This window comes from Pagrus pagrus, assembly GCF_965226575.1.
Source record: "Pagrus pagrus genome assembly, chromosome: 7".
Classification (NCBI taxonomy): domain Eukaryota; kingdom Metazoa; phylum Chordata; class Actinopteri; order Spariformes; family Sparidae; genus Pagrus; species Pagrus pagrus.
The window spans coordinates 30,293,624-30,315,425 of record NC_140191.1 but is presented as its reverse complement, the minus strand read 5'-3'; the positions used below and the strand labels follow the sequence as shown (position 1 = coordinate 30,315,425).

Here is a 21,802-nt window from a genome sequence, read left to right as displayed (position 1 = left end):
AGCAGGTGAATGACGTCCCATTTGTGTCCATGCCTGAAAGTGACTCAGTGCAGTTGATAGCAATATTATTGACTCCACTACTTACATTCTGTAACACATAATTTTGGGTGAAAAGCAATCATAAATCAGGCTTTAACTGCTTGTAGTGTCTGCATAACATGTTTGCTTTGTATCAATATACTATACATCGTGCTAAACTTACTCTGTCTTTTTTAGCTCCTGTGTTTAATTGCTTTCATTCTTCGCTTGCCTTGTGCTGACATAACATTGTGTCTACCTCATCTTTATTTAAAAGGTCCAGTGTGTATGATTTAGCGGCACCTGTCAGTGAGGTTGCAGATTGAACAATATACCCGTCCTCGTCTTACCGTCCCCTACGTGGTCTACGTATCCTAAAAACTTAAGAAACGTGACGGGCCCTCTACACAGCCACTAACCCTAACCCTCGCCAGGTCTGGCGAAAACATGGGCAGGTTCCATAATAACTTGGACCTGCTCCCTCTGTAGATATAAAATGCTTATTCTAAGGTGATGAAAACATAATGGTTGTTGGTTTCAGTTTCAGCCAAAAGATTCCCATAAATCCTAAACATTGGGTCCTTAAATAGTTACATCAGACTAAACATTAGTCGCTTAGCTAACACCGACGCATGCACATGTGAGAAGTTTGCCTTCAGGACTTTCTAACAGACAGCCTTTCTAACAAATGGTTAATGTTGTGAAAGGGTCTATCCAAAACAATGGACCTTTCCAAAAAACTTACCAAGTAGTGTTGGCTTAACCTAACCATGTAGTTGTGTCACTTAAACCTAACCATGTCATTGTGTAAACTAAAAATATTATCAGTCAATACAATGCTAGAACCAAAAGACATGTATCATGTAACACCTATCTCATTGGTAGTTGAATATAAATGTAGCAATGACAACTTGTGGTTCTAGGAAGCTTTACATGCTGCAATGTTTTCCTTAAAAAGCAAAGGTTGGGGGGTCACATGTGACCGCTAACCAAGATGGCTGCCTGAAAACTACTCTCCCAAGAAATCACCAAACTTTGTCCTAATTCTACGACAATCCTCGCTACATGAGAAATAAAACCGGGTGAAACTGCGGATAAGTACTCTGCAAATGACTTGGTCCGGAGAAGGCATCGGGCTCTAAACCAAGGTCCGCTAAACAAGGTGTTAGCTATGCTAATATGGCTAGCGGCACTGCAGCTAACAAGATAGCATCCTCAACAATGGAAGCTAACACGCTAGACGCCGCGACAGACACAATGACAGTGCTTCAAGCAACTCTCCAAAAGGACATGCAGGAAATGGCTCAAGTCAGCGATATTCTCAAAGACCTGCAGTCTGACGTTCAGTCAGTCAAATCATCTCAGGCAAGATGAAGACCGATGTCGCTGCTATCTATGAGAGGCTCGATCAAGCTGAGTCGCGAATCATGGACTTGGAGACGGAGAACATGTGGCTGTCTAAAGAAATAAAAGAGCGAGCCAAACAACATGAAGACCAGCAGAGAGCTGTGCAAGATGCTGCTAATAGAGACAGACGTCTCAACCTGCGCCTGGTTGGGCTAAAGGAGAAACTGGAGAGTGGGGCGCCGCGGGAATATGTGAGACGGATCATCTCCGAGGTACTGGGGATACACGTGGCTGAAAACTAGCTCCAGCAAGTGCACCGCTCCCTGGCGCCAATGCCCAATGAGGGCCAACCACCGAGACCCATCATCATGCGCTTCCACAGTTATCCTCCCCGCAAGCTGTGGGCCTTGGCAAATGCAACATGATTCTTTTGTTGTCTTCTGTTTAATGCTGGTTTGTGAGCAGTAATTCGGCCATGGAGACCACTGCGTGAGAGAATTCGACAAACTGTTCTTGTAGATACAGGGGTTTCTGGTGACCAGTTCTCATGTAGCTCTGCTGCAGTTGAAAAAGGGCTGGCCCTGGACTGCCGAAGCAACAAACGGTCCTCTCGAACAGTTACGGGGTCTGCCTGACCTGGGCTTGTCATGAACCTCACCAGTTTCTTCAAATCTTTTTTTTATCCTCTCCACTTGGCGTTTGGATACATTGAAGATGTCTGCCACCTCAGCAGCAGACTTGGTCTTCAGGCTCTTGATGATCAGCACTTTGGTCTGTGGTTGAATCTTTGGCATGTTGTCAGAGGTCAGGTTGCATTTTACATGAAGGTCTGGTGTGCTGGGGTTCTTTTCATACAAACCTGGGAATGTGTTAATTACAGTATTTGTCACAGGTGGAGCTCTAATCTGTGATTGGTTGAATCGTTTAAAGACACGACAAGACTTTTGTCCAAGCAAAATCTGACCTTTCTGTCCTACTTAAATGATAAAACTCAATGAATGATACACAACTTTATTTTGGTATAATAAGCATAATCTAGAGGCCTTTGCCTTTCATATAAGCCATTTCTGATTCCAATTGATCAACTACAAGTCAAGTTATTATTTGTTGTTCCTACAACTTGGATAAGCGACAAGACTTTTGTCAGGCACTGTACATCTATACCAAGACCCAGTATTTGATAGGTTACTGTCTCAAGACCTCAAAAGCTTCTTTGAAATTAATGTCGGATCCACAGAGAAAATGGGCACAGTGTGGGAGGCATCAAAAGCTTTTATAAGGGGTAAGATTATAGCATACTCTTGTAAAAAGAAAAGAGAAAGCATTAAATAGTTGAAGAAACTGGAATCTCAACTAAAAGAGAAAGAAAAGCAGCAAATAGTTACAGTGATTCATTACTTAAACGAGTGTGCGCTCTGAAATTTGCTCTGTTCAGATTGAAAACAAATTTTTACGAAAATGGGGAAAAATCGGGCAAGCTATTGGCCAGACAACTTAAGCAAAGAGAGGCCGGCTTTGTGATTCCTGGTATTAAAAATGTAAAGGAAGAAGTTGTCACTAGTATAAAGGAAATTAATCTAGTGTTTCAAAACTTTATACTTCAGAGATAGATTCGGATACAGACAAGCTGAATACATTTTTTTCCTAATATCAAACTTAACAAGATATCCTCAGATCAAGTTGGAGAGCTGGGCGCCCCTATTTCAGAATCACAAGTTAAAGCAGCCATCCGATGCATAAAACCTGGAACGTCTCCAGGACTAGACGGCTTTCTGGTGGAGTATTACAAAAACACATAGATATGCTGGCACCTGTTCTGACTGCAGTTTACTCAGAATCACTGTCACAGGGGCAGCCCCTGAAAACATTTAATGAGGCTTTGATATCATTGATCCTCAAAAAAGATAAGGATCCATTGGATCCAGGTAGCTTCCGACCAGTTAGTTTAATCAATGTGGATTGTAAAGTGCTCACTAATGTCCTGGCAATGAGGCTAGAGAATATTTTACCAGACATTATTCATGAAGACCAGGTGGGATTTGTGAAGGGGAGGTCATCCTCAGACAATCTCAGACGGTTGCTCCACCTTATGTGGAAGAGCCGTCAAGAAAACATCCCAGTAGCAGCCTTCTCCCTTGATGCGGAGAAGGTATTTGATAGGGTTGAGTGTTTTTTTTTACTATGTCTTGGAAGCTTTTGGTTTCGGGTCGGGATTTGTCAACTGGGTTAAACTGATCTATACAGCACCGAGAACATCAGTCCTCACCAATGGACAAATGTCCCCCTTCTTTCAGCTCCCACGGGGAATGAAGCAAGGAGATCCGTTATCACCTTTATTGTTTATTTTATTCCTTGAACCTCTGGCAATTGCAATAAGGGTGGAGGCAGGAATTACAGGAGTGAAGGCAAGAGGTAACATAAATTGTTTCTGTATGCGGATGACATCCTCTGGCTTTCTGCGGACCCGAATTCATCAGCCCCCTATTCTTCTAGACACAATTGAAAGGTTTTCACAAATTTCTGGCTATAAAATCAATTGGCACAAGTCAGAGGTTATGCAAGTGTCCAGGGGATGCCATCCAGCAGCGGTTAGTGCACTCCGATTCAAATAGATATCATCAGGGATGAAGTATCTCGGTATTAGACTGACTGCTGACATGAGTAATATACAGCTTAATATGACTCCGTTGCTTCAGAAAATAAAGAATGACCTAGACAGATGGAAATCAATAAATCTTACACTTATGGGAAAAATCAATACAATTAAAATGGTACTTGTCACTAAGTTTAATTACATATCAATGATGGCACCTGTGACAACTCCTGCTGGAATCTTTAAGCAGTATAATCAGATAATTAAGGACTATCTATGGAATGGAAAGAAACTAGAATCACCATGCAAAGTTAGCCAAACATTGGGCCAGCTATGGCTCACACCTTGGATGGACACAAATAGAAAAGGAAATCACAGCCCCATTCAAACCAATTGAAACCTTGTCACAACATGCTGCAGGTAATCTGACTGGTTGTGAGAGTAATCCAATCCTGCACCATTCCAGAGTAGTATGGGCAAAGTTACACAAGATGCTCAGGATATCCCAATACAAAAGAGATTATGCCTCTATCTGGAATAATCCATCTATAAAAATAGACAGGAAACCTTTCCTGTGTAAGTCCTGCCTTGAGGGGAACCTGAACAAGATTGGAGACCTGTATAAAGATAGGGTGTTTCTATCATTTCAAGAAATCAGTACACATTTCAGCCGGAAAGAGAAAGGGGACTTTTGGCGGTACCTCCAGTTAAGAAGTAGTGTTAGAACCTCAGTCATTAAACCAGGCGAAGGGGAAAATATGATCAGACTCTTTTTTGAGCTGCCTAGTTCTGCTCACTCTGCCTCAGTTCTCTATAATATGGTTGTGGATGCCCAGTGTGGGAAATATAATAATTAAAGACTAATTTGGCAAAGAGATCTAAATTGTGACATTGAGGAAGATGTATAGGAAAACATAATAGCAAACACAGGGTGGTCCATCAGGGACGTCCAAGTCAAATTCTCACATTATAAAATTATTCACAGGTATTATTATACGCCAGGTAGGCTCCATAAAATGGGCTTGATACAGAACAACCTGTGTTGGAAGTGTAATGCACAGGCAGGTACCTTCTTCAAACACTGTTAGTGTTGGATGATGTGCTGCATTGTTTATGGGCTTGGATTTACTGTATGTATGTATATTTATATGTATATGCATATTTTGTTTTTATTCTGTGTATTTATATTTTTGTTTAATATGGTTAATTTGTTTGTGCTGAAGTTTGATGTCTTGTATGATGTTTGACATATAAAAAATTTAATAAAAACTTAAATGACAAAAAAAAGCAAAGGTTTATCTGTTAGTTCAGTACTTTTTTTTTCTGTTTGTGTTTATATTAATCAGAGAAGAAGAGAAACAAGATGTTAGTTAATAAGCTAATAAAAACTAAGCAAATTGCCTCCTGGCCTCAGCTCTAGACTTTAAAACACAGATTGGACTGGTATATATCTACTCATCTATTTCTTGGCAAGAAAGTAAAAAGCAAATTTCTCAAAAAGCCAAAATGTCCTTTTTCCTCTGAAATGTCTTTGGTTCCTCAGCCTTTGTCCAGGCAGGCTATAACCATCACGCCCTCACCAGTTGTTGCCAAAGTCTGTCTCCCTTCACGGACCACAAACCTTTTGCTTGGCACAGTGCAAACTCTTTGCCCTGCTCCATTACCCTGCATAACCCTCAACTCAGACAGAACATGTAGGCCCTGCCACGCCCTGCAGGCTAATTCGGGATATGTAAATTAAATGCTCAGCGACAAACAGAGAATGTACTATAACTGACCACAGCAACAAAGCCAGCGCAGGGTATTTGTATCCACTTTTCTGTCCCCTGTTGTTGGGGTGGAGAGACAGGACACACACACGCTCACAATCCCAAACTAAGACATAGACGGGCCTAGATCAGTCCTTCACACACCTTATATTCGACCAGGAGTGTTTCAGAGTCTGATTTTGGTTTGCTCAGACTGTGTATTACATTTATCCCTTGAATTTTGTGCGTCTCCTATGGTTGAGTAGGCTACGTAGTTGAATCGTTTAGTTAACCAACGAAACACAAGCATTGTCTACGTAGAGTGTGTTATCGCGGTTGCCTAACAACTCCCTCACAGTCCTGTTTCAGTGCAAAAATGTATTCAATTCCATTCAGCTGAAGTTTAAGAGGCAGTTCAAATTCCAGTAGATATGTTTGTCCTGGCAGTCACATGTAAGATAGTTGCAAATGTTTTGTCCTAGAAGGGTGCACTGATTATCTCTGCTGAGGCTCAGCAGGAAAACACTGTCTATGGAAACATTAAAAGGGAATTTTGAAAGCTGACTAACTTTAGAAGGTAGTCCTCTGTTTGACTGTTGAAGCCTCACATTGTTTTTGGCTAAACTTACACAAAACAAAAACTGTGGATTTTATGCCCACTTTTTTTATACTATGGAATCACACTAGGAAGGTATCTCCTCACAGCTGGTAATTGGACGAGAGTATTGTATTACCATAGACTCGACATAATCTCAGCATATCATTTAATAGTGCTGTCACTTTTTGTGTTGGTACATGGTAAAAAAATCAATCAGTAATCTGTTCAAATTCAATATTCTGTAAGTATAAGTGCAAAAGATTGTGCCTTGTAGTGCTGTGGGATGTGTTCCTAAAATGCGCTGTCCATGTATTGTACAGGGGTGCCATGCAAGCCAAATTCTAATGGGGCACAATTAGAGCATGTTGGTCCTTCCCCAGAAAAACAATAATATCATTATTGTGAATGCAATGAGAATGTGTGAATGCAATTTGACAAATACAGTGTTGCCCACAAATAGACTTGGATGAGCCACCCACGCATATTGGTTAGTTGATTGATCTATTGATTGAATGATTGATTGATTCAGCAACACACTGTAAAGCTGTACCCTACAACCCCTCCAGCATTGATGCACAGCTGCGCTATGCTATAAACGTGCGGACCAATATCATCTAGCATTTTGGAAACCACTACCATAGTGAAAAGGGGATATGACATCATTAGGAGAATACTTTTGACTCAAAATGAAATATGATCATAACTACATATTATAAAAAATACTAGTAATCAAATAAAATTATTAAAATCCAGCCAATCAAAATTTTGGTTGGCTTAAATGTGTGCCTCTGGCCTTGTAAAACTTTAGATTTCACTCAAGTGAGCCAGCAAATGCACCGTGAATGAAAGTAATATAAAATGTACTTGTTTGCTGAGGCTAAAAACAGAGGAGACAGGAGAAAAAACTTTCTTGTGAACATAGATTACCATACCTGTGGGCAAATGTTTTGTCAGAATATGCATTGTCATTACCCCTGAAATTCAGTTGGATCCAACTATGTGGGAAATGAAAGAGGCGGAGTAACGTAGTTACCAGCTGCAAATATGTCTTCCACATACATACCATATGGCTGGGGAAATCTAGGGGACATTGCCACAATGTAGTTTAGGAAAGAATACATAGGTTGTAGGCATGTCAGTGAATACAAAAATACAAATGTTTGTAGCATCCAGACAGACAGTGATGAGGGGCACGAATACAGAAAAATGCTACTGACAACAATGAAACTATAATGCAAACTTCACAGCTGCTGAGGATGAAAAATGTCCTCACTTTGATCTTCCTATTCTTCTGAGGCCATTTAAGCCACACACACACAGACACACACACAGCCAGCTGGAACAGGTACAGTATCCACTCCTGCTCTCCCTGATTTCCTGCCCAAAGAAGGGCAAGAGCAGAGCTCAGATTGTCTCCGTCACATATCAGACATTCCTCAAATTCCTGCTGCAGACCTGAAGCTGAGGTCGAGGTGCAGTCCGACAGACACGACCATCCGGCCATAGGGTCCCTGTTGATACATAAACTCCCCGTCACTACGTAACAGGAAACAGTGACCCAGACCTCATGTCTGCACTATATAGGTCACAGACACACACAAGCGGATAACAGGTACACACTGTTCATATATAGGTAGAAGGTGTATAGGGAACCTCAGATTGCAGTACAGTGTGCACAATAAAATACATCTACTGAATGATAATTAGGATGCATGGAAGATCAATGTTCAGCCTTATTGTTAATGCATGATGAAATGCAGTTGTAGTCCCGTCCATGCTGCAAACAGAAAATGTACACACATTCAAATATCTTATTTTAATTTGGTCAACGAAATAAAAACCAAACCCAACATTTTTGAGATTTGAGATAAGTTCACATTGAAGGTAACTTAAGTGTTTACTTTATATTTGATGCATTTGTTTAAAAAAGGCTGATAAATTCCCTAAAGCACTGAAGTGCATTTGGGAATATTTATTTAAAGCTGCATATTTTAAATGAACAGTGGGTCGAATGATTATGATGTGATCAGGATCGTAGCCATGTAGAAATGAGTGAGATCCCAAATTTTTTATAGAGCCGTTATTTGTTAATACCTGACTCTGTCATCTTATTCTTTAGTGAAAAAAAATTCCACAGTTATCTCTGTTTTTCATTTCGTCTCTCCTGCACATAGCTGTTGAGCTTATTGAGAGCTGTCAGTTTAATATGCAGAAGTGGGAAGTGGAAGGTAGAGTAGCCAAAAACTGTACTCAAGTATAAGTACTGTCATAAGTGCTGTCAAAATAATGTGTTCATTTCAATAATTAATTACAGAAAAATAACGCAGATTAATCGTGCCCTATGACACATCTTGACCTTACGTAACTGAACACGTTCCACAGCAGCTTTTTAAACATGATGGAGGCAGGTTACTAAACGCTGCTGAGCATACTGAATGGAAAAGTCCCACTCCAGCCAGTGTTTCTAACTGTCAAACAGTTAACATTCGTTCTCAAACCGAGAATGAGCTGTGGTAATAGTTGGATGTTATGCCATTGCACCATCATTGTACCACACCACTCTTAAGACACCAGAAGCCAAAGATGACATAAAAGTCCCAGATTCTACTGTAGTCCATCCCATTTTAGCGACAGCTAAAGTTTAAGCATTTGTCAAAAATAGATTAGACTGTCCTGGTGTATATTACACATACACCAGGACGGGAGGGGGGGGGGGGGGGGGGGGGGTGTTGTACTCATAACATTTCTTCAAGGTTGGCAGGTCTGTAAAGAAAAGATACAGTGCTGTATGCTTGAAAGATGGTACATTGTATTTAATGACTTACAAAAGTGTGCACATCAAAGTCCTGCATATTGTGCATGTACCAACCATTGTTGTGTTTTAGTTGTGTTTAGGTACTAATTTAGCAGGCCTTTATGTAAAGAATGCATGAAATGTAAAGAGTACTTTCATGCATGAGGTTAGGAAGACTGTAAACTTCAGTGCCATCTGGTCTGATATGATAATAATTTAATGTGCTACAATACTCTCACAGTATGAATTGTCAATAAAATCAGGCAAATGTTTATCTGTTTCTGTGTGGTATATAACAGTATGAGATCAATTTCAATTCCACTTGTGTACTATTTACTCTAAGCTATTCCACCCCAAAGCTGATTTGTTATTATAAACTTTAACATTTAAGTTATAAGATAGTATATAAAACAGTACCTACTACCTCAAAGAAGCCAATATGCATGCAAAAGTATTTAATAGGCTACTCTATCATAAGAGTAAGCACAGGCAAGAATACTTAATTATACTTTTATATCTCGATCAAAAGATTAAGTACAAGTATAGGCCAAATATACTTAGACTTTTCCGATACTTTTCAGTATAAGCCAAGTATACTTAATTATAATTTTCTTAAGTATATCTCAATCAAAAGATTAAGTACAAGTATAGGCCAAATATACTTAGACTTTTCTGTATACTTGTCAGTATAAGCCAAGTATACTTAAGTATAATTTTGTTAAGTATATCTTTGATTAATACATGGAAAGTAAACTGAAAGCATACTTTCTTATTTTTTAGTTTAAAAGAAGTATACTAATAGCACACTTGAATAAACTTCTTTTTCATAAGGGCACCCCACTTTCAACCTCTTTTGCTCCTCTATAGATTTAGCAACAGACACCATTTCAACTTTGAATAAGTCTCAAGACTTTGAAATATTCAGCTAGTATTCAGCTTTTTAAAATCTTTTATAGTTTTTAAATTATGACAGTTTTAGTTTTATGTTATTTTCGCCACTCTTCAGATTTTACAATGGGGGTCACATGACCTCCAGAGTGGAGAGGAGCAGCTGTATAGATAGAAATGTAGGAATTTTGTAGTCTTTCAGCTGATGGTCTTATTTCAGATGTAGGACTTAACTTTTAAGCCACAATGTTTATTTTGAGCCTCAATTTCTGGAGGAGAGCAGACAGCACCAGTTTTGTCACTTGCCCTAACTCCCTCATTTTTCACTCTACAGAAATAAGGACAACTCAGAGATGTAGGCCTGCTTACACAGACATGTGTTTGTTACACCAATAGAATGAACTGTTCTCAGAATTCAGTATCAGTGCATGAGAAACAAAAGAATGCAACTAAGCAATGGGGAGTATATGGGTAAATAAATATATACATAGTGGTTATTATTTTGGTATTTACAATTTTAACAACTTACAGTAATGAATTTGCATAGAAACAAATTAAATATTAAACATAATTAAACATTGAGAAAGGGGGAAATACTGCCCCCTATTTGTTTGAATTAGGTGGCTGGAAATTACAAACAGCTCCTTTTAAAGAAGGAATACTGGACATATTTCACCAGGTTCAATTTTAGTTTCCAGTCTGTTACGTCTCCGTAAGGCCAGGGGATGAGGGGAGTAACATAGTAAAATAAAACCAAGCGTAAAGGAGGGAAAAGAAACAGGAGGTAGTAGTTAAGCTAGAAAATAGTTTATTTACAAAAAGTAACACTGGTCAACAAAGGAAGATTGGTCTCCAAAAGAAAATGTGCGGTCTGTAGCTCAGTCACTCTGGCTCCTGCACACCACAGCAGCCCAGCCCACTGGCACCAGAAGCACTTTATATCACCCGGTAAGTAAGTGGGAAGTAGGATCAGGTGTGGACCCCCACACACTGGCAAGGAGGAGGGGGAGGATGAGGGCGACACCTAAGTGAAAGCACAACGCAAAAACACAACACAAACACAGCCACACACTAGGGCTGGAGCACCCCCTCCCATAAGAACAAACCATATTTTGTTCACACACCATACAATATCATTTAGGCCTCTACCACAGGTTTTGACACCAACACACACACACCTCTCAATACTCACGTTTTCAGACACAGCACCAAAACGTTACAAGGCAACACACAATAACTAAACCGGTCACCTTACCCGCAAGACTGCGTTGTCAGCTCCCTTTTTGTGACAAACCTGGATGTTATATCCCTGAAATAACAGAGCCCAGCGCATCAGGCGCTGATTGTGGTTGCGCATCTGGGCCAGGAACACAAGAGGGTTATGGTCAGTATAAACAACCACAGTGGATGGGCTGGAGCCGACATAAACCGCGAAATGCTGGAGGGCAAGGAGCATGGCTGGTGTCTCGTTCTCTGTGGTCGAGTAGTTGAGTTGGTGGCGTTTAAACTAAAAAAAAAAGTAACACACAGGATGACTTACACCACGTCTGCCATCTTGCAACAGCACAGCACCCGCCCCTGATGCACTGGCATGAACCTCAAGCTTGAACAGCTGAGAGAAGTTTGGGGCAGCCAGAACAGGGGCACTACAAAGAAGGGACTTACCCGCTTCGAAAGCACATTGACACACCTCACTCCATACAAAATGGACAGCAGGACTGCACAACCTGGTAAGTGGTGCCATCGCAACAGAGAAGTTCCTACAAAAACAGCGATAATAGCCTGTCATGCCAAGGAATCGCCTGAGTTCACATCTGGTGGATGGGACAGGATAGGACAATACTGCCTGAACCTTAGCATACACCGGACGGACTTGACCATGGCCCAACTGCTTCCCCAAATAAGTGACAGTGGCCTTACCGTACTCACACTTGGCAAGGTTTAATGTCAGCGACGCCTTAGCCAACTGCTGGAAAACCTCTGACAAAGTGGACACATGCTCCTCCCACGAGTAAGAGTACACCACTACATCATCTAAATACACTTTACAGTTTGGCACATCTCCTAACACCACATGCATCAAACGCTGAAAGGTAGCAGGCGCATTCCTAAGGCTGTAAGCCATCACGTCATACTGCAAGAAGTGGTCGGGGGTGACAAATGCGGAGATAGCAGATGCTCTGGGTGTTAGTGGGATCTGCCAGTACCTTTCCAGGAGGTTTTGAAATGACTGTGGCAAGACCAATGCTGTCTATACAATCCTCCATAAGTGGCAAAGGAAAGGAATCAGGCACCGTAAGTGAATTAACCCTCCGAAAATCTGTGTAGAAACGTGTTGCGCCATCAGCTTTAGGAGCCAGCTCCAAGGGCTGTGACTAGGTTTGGCTAAACCATTTTCCAACAGATATTCAGCCTCTTTCTTCATCCCTTCCCTTTTAGGGACTGGAAAACGATAGGCATGCAGCTTAATGGGAGCAGCAGAGCCAACGTCTATGCCGTGAGACAACACACTGGTTCGGGAAAGCACATCACCAAACAAAGAGGGGTACGAGTGGAGCAAGCTAACTATATCACTACGTTCCCTATCAGGCAGGTAGGTTTAGATGGGACTCAATGTTTGACAATATTGTAGAGTTACTCAGCCTACCAGACTGCTCACCGTCACTGCGCTCCTTCAAACCATCATTACCCAGGAAACCCACACAAGCCAACGAAACAGAGCCCCCCCCCCCCCAGGAACTACAGTCACTGGAGCTTTTTCCCATATCCCCTGAGCAACATCTCTGGAAAGGCTTGAGCATGTTTACGTGGCACAACCACATTTTGCGTCAGGTGTGCAGATGACATAATCTGTGGGTGACACCTGCCTTTTTACCACATAGGGACCAGAAAACTGTGCACAAAGAGCAGCACCAGGCGTTGGCAACAGAACTAGAACCTCATCGCAATGGTTAAACTGTCACTCCACTGCTTTTTTGTCAAACCGCCTCTTCATGCCACTTTGAGAGGAGGCGAGACAAATTCCAAATCATTAGTTTTGGAGGACTCCAACATAAATTTTTCCGTTAATGTTTTGTGCATGAATGTTGAGTTGTCATCAACTTTCCACGCCCGCTCACAGTCAAGTCCCTGCAGTAGTACCTCAGCATGGTAAACTTTTACCACCGCTTCATCCCCAAGGCTGCCCAACTCATGTGGCCCCTTTATGAAGCTCTGAAAAGCAAAGCCCCGAAGCACGCCGTGGACTGGTCCGCTGAGAGAGACAAGGCCTTCAGGGACGCAAAGAATGCTTTGGCTAACGCAACAATGCTGGCACACCTAGCACCCAACACTCCTATCGCCATCACCACAGACGCTTCAGACTTCGCGGTTGGCGCGGTACACAAGCAGTGGGTGAACAGTGCCTGGCAATCACTGGCTTTCTTCAGCAGGCATCTACGCTCCAACAAACGGAAGTACTTTTGACCGTGAAGTCCTCGCCCTCTACCTCACCATCGGACACTTTCATTTCCTGCTGGAGGCGCAGCAATTCACAGCGTTTGTAGACCACAAACCACTGACATTCGCCATGGCCAAGGTGACCGAGCCTTGGTCCGCCCACCAGCAGAGACAACTCTTCTACATTTCAGAGTGAATACCATGACATGACCATGGACATTCAGCACATTGCTGGAAAAAACAACCTGGTCGTGGACTGCCTTTCCCAGGCCATCGCAGGGGTCATCCACTTAGGGATTGACTACGCCCGCATAGCAGCGGACGAAACCACCGACCCAGACGTGCAGGCCTTCAGGACAGCAGTCACCGGGCTGCGATTGGAGGACTTAGCCTTTGACAGAGCCAACACCACACTCCTTTGTGATGTTTCCACAGGTCAGCCACAGCCCGTTGTCCCCACCGGGTGGAAATGGCAAGTTTTCGAGGCTGTACATGGCCTCTCTCATCCAGGCAGGAAACCTTCTCAAAGACTGGTGGCAGCTAAGTTCGTCTGGCACGGTCTCAAGAAGGATGTCAGGGCCTAGGCTGACCCCTGCGTGAACTGCCAACGCGCTAAGGTGCACCGAGGCCCCCCTGACACAGTTCTCCTTCCCCGAGAGGAGGTTTGACCACGATGACCTTGTGGGACCCCTGCCCCCCTCCCACGGTTTTACACACCTGCTCACCATGGTGGACCGGACCACACAGTGGCTTGAAGCCATCCCGCTGTCCTTGATAACGTCCTCTGAGGTAGCGTTGGCCGTTCATTACCACCTGGGTTGCCCAGTTTGGCCTGCAGTTCACCTCCAAGCTCTGGAATGCAGTTGCAGGGAGCCTACCAGCCAAAGGCTAATGGGCTGTGCGAGCAATCTCATCGTTCCATGAAGACCGCTTTGCGGGCCAGTCTCACGGACAGCAGCTGGGTTGACAGGCTCCCGTGGGTCATGTTGGGCATGCGAAATGCACCCACAATCTGCTGAACTGGTCTACGGACAACCTCTGCGGGTCCCGGGGGATTTTGTCCCCAACAGCACGGCTCCTTGGTCGGCATTGCATTAACGGACCTCGCTCCTGGACAACCCCAAAGCCTTCACACCCACCCCGACTTCACAACACGGTCTCCCTCAGACTCATGTCCCCAAGAGCCTGCAGGCAGCTGAGTATGTTTTCATCTGCCACGACCCTGCCATCAACACTGGCCATATGTTTTAACTGATAAGAACAGAGTATTTTCTCACTGATTTCTTTGATATTATATTTTTTGTGTAGCACCTTATTCATATTGTATTTATATTTTGTTTTATGCCATTGTTACTTCAATATTGGTTTTAATTTTGTGTGGGTTTATATATTAAATAAAAACAATCAACATGAAGCAATGCTGTTTCCTTATGAATGTATGAACATGATTGGTGTGCATTGGCAATTGTCTAAGATCCAAGGAGCACCAGCTAAAATCTTGGCATGAAATCGGTCAGGGCTGGCTCTGGCTCTGTTCTGGCTGGTGATTTTAGGTTTTACAAATATGGACATAATACACCCTCTTCATTGTCCCATTTACTTTCTTTAGAACTCCTGTTATACTGGCAGCAAAACAGCCCCACAGAACACCACTATGCTTGACATTAGGTATGCTGCTCTTGGGGCCTCACCTTCTTGCCTCCAAATATACTGCTTGTCATTGAAACTGAACTACTCAATTTTTTTTTCATTTGACCACAGAACTTTTATCTAGAAAGTTTTTACTTCAAACTGTAAACTTCAGTTGAGCTTTAAGCAAGCTTAAGCTTCTTTTTTGCACGGCAGCCTCTCAGCGATGCAAGACACATTTGACTGTGGACACTGACATCTGTCTTCCAGCAGCTTCTAATCCATTGCAGACTAGCTTTTTGTTGGTTTTTGGTTGACTCTTGACCATCTTGATGAGCCTAATGGGTTGCTGTGATGAACTTGAACATGATGACATCACTTTCAGCCAAATGGCTGGCCTGCTGAGCTTGTAATAACCTGAGACTTGTGATGTGTGTCACTGTAGAGTTACATCAGTGGTTGACACTTCACCTCAGCAGGATCTGTTCAGTCGTGTATGAGTGCGTGATTGTGTGTTACACAACATCATATTTCCCACAACCTGAAACAGGTAATTATAGAATACGTGTGTTTGTGGTATGTGTGCGTACACTGACCTCCAATAGCCTCACACCTCGACGTCATTTCCCAAAGGACAAGGGCCATGGAGTAAATGTCAGTCTGTTTGAAGGACTCGATGTTCTCCAGATTCAGTCGGGCCTCCAGCACCTCCGGGGCCATGTAACGTGCTGTACCCACCTGTAGCACAGAGATGCCAGGAGGGATAAACACACACAAGTACACAGCTACACACAAATACACTGATTGTAGGACTGCTTTTTGTTTCAGATTATTAATCAGGTAGAAAGAAAACAACAGGAATATCTGTATCTCACTGTCATTCTGGCTCACCACTCAAATATTAAACACTATAATAGTCTACAGTCATTTAGACCTTCTCCTATTGTCTGGCTTGTGATTTATTGCTATTACAACCATTGGGCTCAGTGAAACAAAACTTAACTCACCTCCTGGCTTCATTCGCTATTGGATTTTGGACGATAAGATACCAAACCACACTAGTAAGTTGTGTGGGCACACTGAGCACTGAGCTTACTTTATCATGAGACATCCAAAATTACACTATAAAAGTTTCCATGTATCTGTTGTGTTGAAGTGTTTCTGTATCCTGTCCATTTGTTACTTGTAAAATCTTGATGGGAGTTTTGCATAACCAGAGGTAGAAAAAAGGGACTTAGGTGGAGGAAGGCAAAACAAACACAGCCGGCTCATATCTCACCAAAGCTGTTTTAATACAGGGCTTTGATGGCAAACAGTAAGTTACCATAAAAGCAGATAATACGAACCCCACATCTTAGCAACATGTCAAACACCTGACAGTAGGACTTAGGTTGAGTACAAGTTTTAGATACTTTATGTTATTATTTCCATTTTCTGCTTCAACTCCCCTGCATTTCAGATGGAATTTTACTATTTACTTTTTGGATTAAGATTTTACCATAACCTTAAACTTATGATAAACTAATAAATACAAGATTCAAGATTCAAAGTGTTTAATGCCATATGCACAGTAAGGAAACATGTATCCCTGTACAATGAAATTCTTCCTGTCCACAGAGTGCCAACAATGTAAAAAGAAATATATACAACCGAAATACAAAAAAATATAGCACTTTTGAAAGGCAGCATGTGAAAAATAAAGAAAATAGAGCAACAACAATAATAATAATAATAAAACAGTGCAAATGTGAGCCGTGCAATTATGCATGTGCAATTGAAAATGTAAACATATGTAAACAGTCGGGACAGTTGTATGAGGTAGAGTGATTGTAAACTCCTATCCACTGTTTAGGAGTCTGATGGCAGTGAGAAAGAAAGAGTTCTTTAGTCTGGTGGTCTTGGATTTAACACCTCTGTACCTCTGGCCTGAGGGTAGAAGTGTGAACAGTCCGTGCTGGGGGTGGGCGGGGTCCTTGAAGATGGAGGCGGCTCTCCTGTGGACTCTGAGGTGGTAGATGCTCTGCAGAGGGGGCAGTGGAGTCCTGGTGATCTTCTCAGCAGTCTTTACCACTCTCTGCAGGTGTTTGCGGTCCATAGCAGTAGTGCTGCCGTACCACACGGTGATACAGCTGGTCAAGATGCTCTCAACAATGCAGCTGTAGAAGTTGCTGAGGATCTCAGGCGACATGCCAAACTACTAGAAACATTATTGCAGATGAAATCAGTGGATCCCAAGCCTTTATTGCTTTTGACCCCTCAGAGAAAAGTCCAACAGATGAAGACAAATTTGTGTAATAGAACTTTGTGTGCTCAGTTTTTTCCCTCTCTTATTAATCATTTCTTGTCAGATTTATTTTGGCATTGGTTGGAAGCCGCCAGACTAGACTGCATAGAAAGTATTTCAGAGTGTTTCCAGTGAACAGTTACAGCAGTAAAATGGTGTTTACACCCTGACAGTGGTGGAGGAAGTATTCAGATTCTGTAATTAAATAAAAGTGGACATACCACACTGTGAAAATACTCTGTTACAAAAAAAAGTTGAAGTATGTAAGTACTATTATGAAAATGTTAGATTTTACTGTTATAGTTGATAAAGATTGAGCTAGTTTGAACTATTTTATATAGAACAGAAACTAATATTTATTATAGACTTAGTGTCATGGGGATGCCTCATGACCTCTAAAAGTATAACACACATCACACAACACTCAGTCACTTTAAAGCTGGGGTTGGTAATTCTGTTCAGAAACATTTTTTACTGTATTTGTATACAATCTCTTAATATCCAGACAGCAATCAAAATATAAAATGATTTGGAAAAGAAAGGAAAAACAATCCATCGTCTCTGGCAGCGACAGGACTGTAAAAACTTCATCCAATCAATTTTAGCCGCCCCAAGATATTGTATGTACCCTGCGCTGACATCATCAGCTTGTAGCTAACGTTAGCTAGCTAGCTATGATAGACTACTGCTGTATGAAACATATTTACATGTAACGTCACCGTTTACACGCAGGCCAATGTTTACACGTACTGTGGATGTAATCCATACAGCAGTGTTTAAACATGTACTGCTACCCTGGGCTATTTGAACATTAGCCAGACGAGCTGTATGTGAGGGGTGGACTACTTCTTGTGTGCTACACGTATGAAAGGCCAAGTCCACGGAGTTCGGAGGTCATGGGGAGATTACATATATCTGTGAATATAGTTTGTATTGTATTTGTAAGCAGATGTTGTTATATGGTATTTATGTGAGGCTCATTCATATAGACTTTGAACTAGACGTTTTACAAATGTGCTGATGTTGCCTATTTCTGTGTCCTACAGTTATGAGAGGGACGCATCAAATTCCAGCCTTCGACGAGTCAGTTCACGACACAACCATGTCCTGATGTTTCCACTATTTCTGTTTCCACTGTTATTCATGTAATATGTGTCTTTGATAGAGACATTTCATATATGCATGTGTCCTTCTTTCATATCGAGTTGGGTTGCTTTATGTGCATGAATGTGCTCCTTAGCAGGGACACAATATGAAAAGGAATTGCATCATTTCTTTAGATGCACCAGGGAAATGCTTCAAGTACTGGTCCTAGCAGTCACGTGTTAGCCTACTGCTTGAGACTATTGCATACTAGTCAGATATTTTTTAAGAAATTAGACTTTGCATTTCAATTCATGATCTGTCAGCTGACCACAGTACAATGTGGGGAAACAGAATGCACCCAACAATCTCTATAAATAATTGCTTGCCACCCATCACATAAGCTTCCCAACACCCACCTTACCCCAGACTTCTATTTTTACTTGTTTACAGGACACATCTGAATGTGATACCTGGGCGCAATTTTTGAAAGTACGTTTAAATTTGCATCCAACACTGAGGAGATGTTGAAAAGTGTTGAGCTTGGGACGCCGGCTCTGCTGCCCGGGCTGCAGAACACAGGAGAGCAACCTTTGTTCCCAAGGCTGTTCAGCTCCCAAACTCCCAACCACAGATTGTGATCTGTGGTTTCCTCGTTAACATGCTCACTTTTTTGGCTGTCGCAGTCCTTCCTGAACAACCAGCTGCTGTGTTTTCTAGGGAAGTACAGTTGGCAATCCGCTGTATCACCACCATCACTGGCTGGTTGTAATACAAACCAGCCGCCACAAAAACATGTACATAACCAGAGAATATTTGATTAGCGCGAGTGCAGTCAGCTACAGTTGAAATCCTCCATGCTGAAATCTCTGTCAAAATCTCTTTAACACTGCTGTGATTAGTAGTTTCACTGGGAGGTAACATCCAATTGCAACAGAGCGCCCTGCCCCGTCCCTAAGACCCATCCTTTCTTGCACCAACTTTTTGACAATGTTCATAGATTAAAAAAATATTTAGCACTGAGCTTGTTCTACATTTGTATGTTCTGATTTATAAACATATTCTTTAATTTTGAAACGGTCTCCCTTATGTTGTCATTGCATGGATAAATTAATTTTATAACAAATACAGAAACGCCCCTCGAAATTTTTAACAGCCTCCTCAGTCACTTCATCCTAGCACCAGGCCTGTCCATTACTGGTCATATTTGTATATCATAACTGGAAAAGTTGCTGTATTTGGCTTCCATTTTTATTCAGAAGACTGGAGTTAGAAGTTCAGTGCACTACTCAAATACAAAAGAGGCAATGTGCTCCCCTTTTAACTAAGTCTCTGGATAAATAGAAAGAAAGAAAGAAGAAAGACTATAAAGTCACACAATAAAGAAGAAAAGTAATTAAAAGATTATTTTCAACTGACCTGTCCACTGTTGGCGAGGTCATCCACGGAAAGGCTGCTGTCTAGACACAGTCCCAGTCCAAAGTCACACAGGCAGCATGTCAGGTCGTTCTTCACCAGGATGTTTGAGCTTTTCAAGTCTCGGTGGACTATGGCCACCTTAGACACAATAGAAGTATGAGCATCAAATTAACCAATTAAGTGTCAATTTAAAAATATCAAAAACATTAAAGCGGACGATTAAATGGTAACTGTTCCTCTAATTCCACCAGACAACATTTTTTTTGTTTGTACACTCAAAATCAAAGACACATCAAATCAAATGGGAAGATGGAAAGAGTCTTTAGTTAAGGCAAGTCAAGTCCCAAGTCAAGTCATCCTCCTGCAGTCTTACCTGCAGTATCTTCTTTATAAAGAAAAAAGATAAGGTATTATTACCCGAATTTGTATAATAACTATTGATATTCAGTCAAATTAATCTAATCAAATAATAAATGAATCAATTCATAAAGCTTATGTATTTCTTGATTTCCTCTCAATCAAAAACACCAAGCTAAAAAACTAAACCAAACTGAAAACAGTAAATGAAAACAGACAAGTCACTGGAGTCATCATGTTCATGCTGGCGTCTACTCGAGTCCAAGTCACAATGACTTGAGTCTACATCTCTCCTGTTTGTCAACCGTCACATTAACATATTCACACAGTCTGACCTTCGGGCGACCACAGGGGAGACGGTCACTGTGGAGGTGGGCGACTCCTCGGGCCAGAGAGCTTCCAAGCAACTGCAGTTCCTGCCAGCTGATCACATTATGCATCAGGTGCTCCTGGAGGGCAGAGGGATGATGGAATCGGTAGTATCGTGAAAAGGAGGAATGACTGGAGAAAACAAGTTAATACTGAAATGTGAATACTAGAAAAGACAGTGTGGAAAATGCAATTACCATTATGGATTAATACTGTCCCCCTCATGTCAGGTTACCTGGAAGTGGTGGTCTCACCTGTAGGTTTCCTCTGGAGTGGAAGGCAGTGATGAGCCAGTACTGTTTCTCCACCTTCCTCTCCTCAGCTGTCAGGAAGTGGAGGATGTTCTCGTGTCGGAGGTCTGTATTGGAGAAGATGTCCTTCTCATTCTTCCAGGAAGCATACTCTTCATAGGGGAAGATCTTAACAGCCACTGTTTCAAACTGATCTGAGGTGGTCTGCTTCAGCTTAGCCTTGTATACCTGGGCGAAACGACCCTTTCCCACCTGGGACAGGATTAAAAGTTATGATTCTAGTTAGAATTTAGGTTACGATGGCTCCACAAAACAACTTTAAAATAATCTGAGGTGCGTCTACCATCAGATCCAGTTCTATAGGCAGCAGCTCAGTGTTGTGGTTCAGACTGTTGGCATGCGTCGAGCTGCTGTCTGACCTGTCGTCATCCATCATGATGGCACAGGCGTCGCTGCAGTCCAGCCCACCGGCTTTTGGCTTACGCTTCTTAATGCTGCTCTCCCATTCTTGGTTGAGCATGCGTTGGCGATAGGCTCGGTACCAGTAGAACATTCCCACAATCACAATCCCCATCACCAGCAGGGGCAGCAGGCTCACCAGGACGACAGACACCAACGGATCGTCAGGAGTGGGATCCACAACTGGAAAAGAAGACAGAAGATGAATGAAAAGGTGGAGAGTATATGGAGTACGTATGAGGCTAATTGATGCACAACACTGAAAAGACAGTAAATGAGAAGGCTGATGATACTACGAAACTAGATCAACACATACAGTATGCACAAACAGTGACGTAGTGGAGGATAAACCCAACAGCATGTATAACATGTTACTTGCAGCATGTATTTAGCTGCTACCAGGTTATAAAATTCCCAGATCAAAGAGCTGACCTGCTTGTGGATTGTTGGTGACATCAAGACTTTGAACTGTATCATAAAAGTCAGCTATGAAGTCAGGTTTATAGTGTGGGCTGACTGCAGTGAAC

General features: G+C 42.1%; 1 protein-coding gene across 3 annotated transcripts in view; it reads right to left on the bottom strand.

Moving 5' to 3' along the window:
• Positions 1 to 21,802, bottom strand: part of LOC311259756 (TGF-beta receptor type-2-like) — a 68,130-nt gene that overhangs the window by 7,509 nt on the left and 38,819 nt on the right. For all 3 annotated transcript variants that reach the window (XM_084357065.1, XM_084357063.1, XM_084357064.1), the window contains exons 4-8: positions 21,160 to 21,458; positions 20,820 to 21,068; positions 20,532 to 20,645; positions 19,840 to 19,977; positions 15,650 to 15,791 (exon numbers count right to left, since the gene is read on the bottom strand). In XM_084357065.1, the coding sequence (XP_084213191.1) occupies positions 15,650 to 15,791; positions 19,840 to 19,977; positions 20,532 to 20,645; positions 20,820 to 21,068; positions 21,160 to 21,458 (942 nt within the window). The remainder of the gene's footprint in view (positions 1 to 15,649; positions 15,792 to 19,839; positions 19,978 to 20,531; positions 20,646 to 20,819; positions 21,069 to 21,159; positions 21,459 to 21,802) is intronic.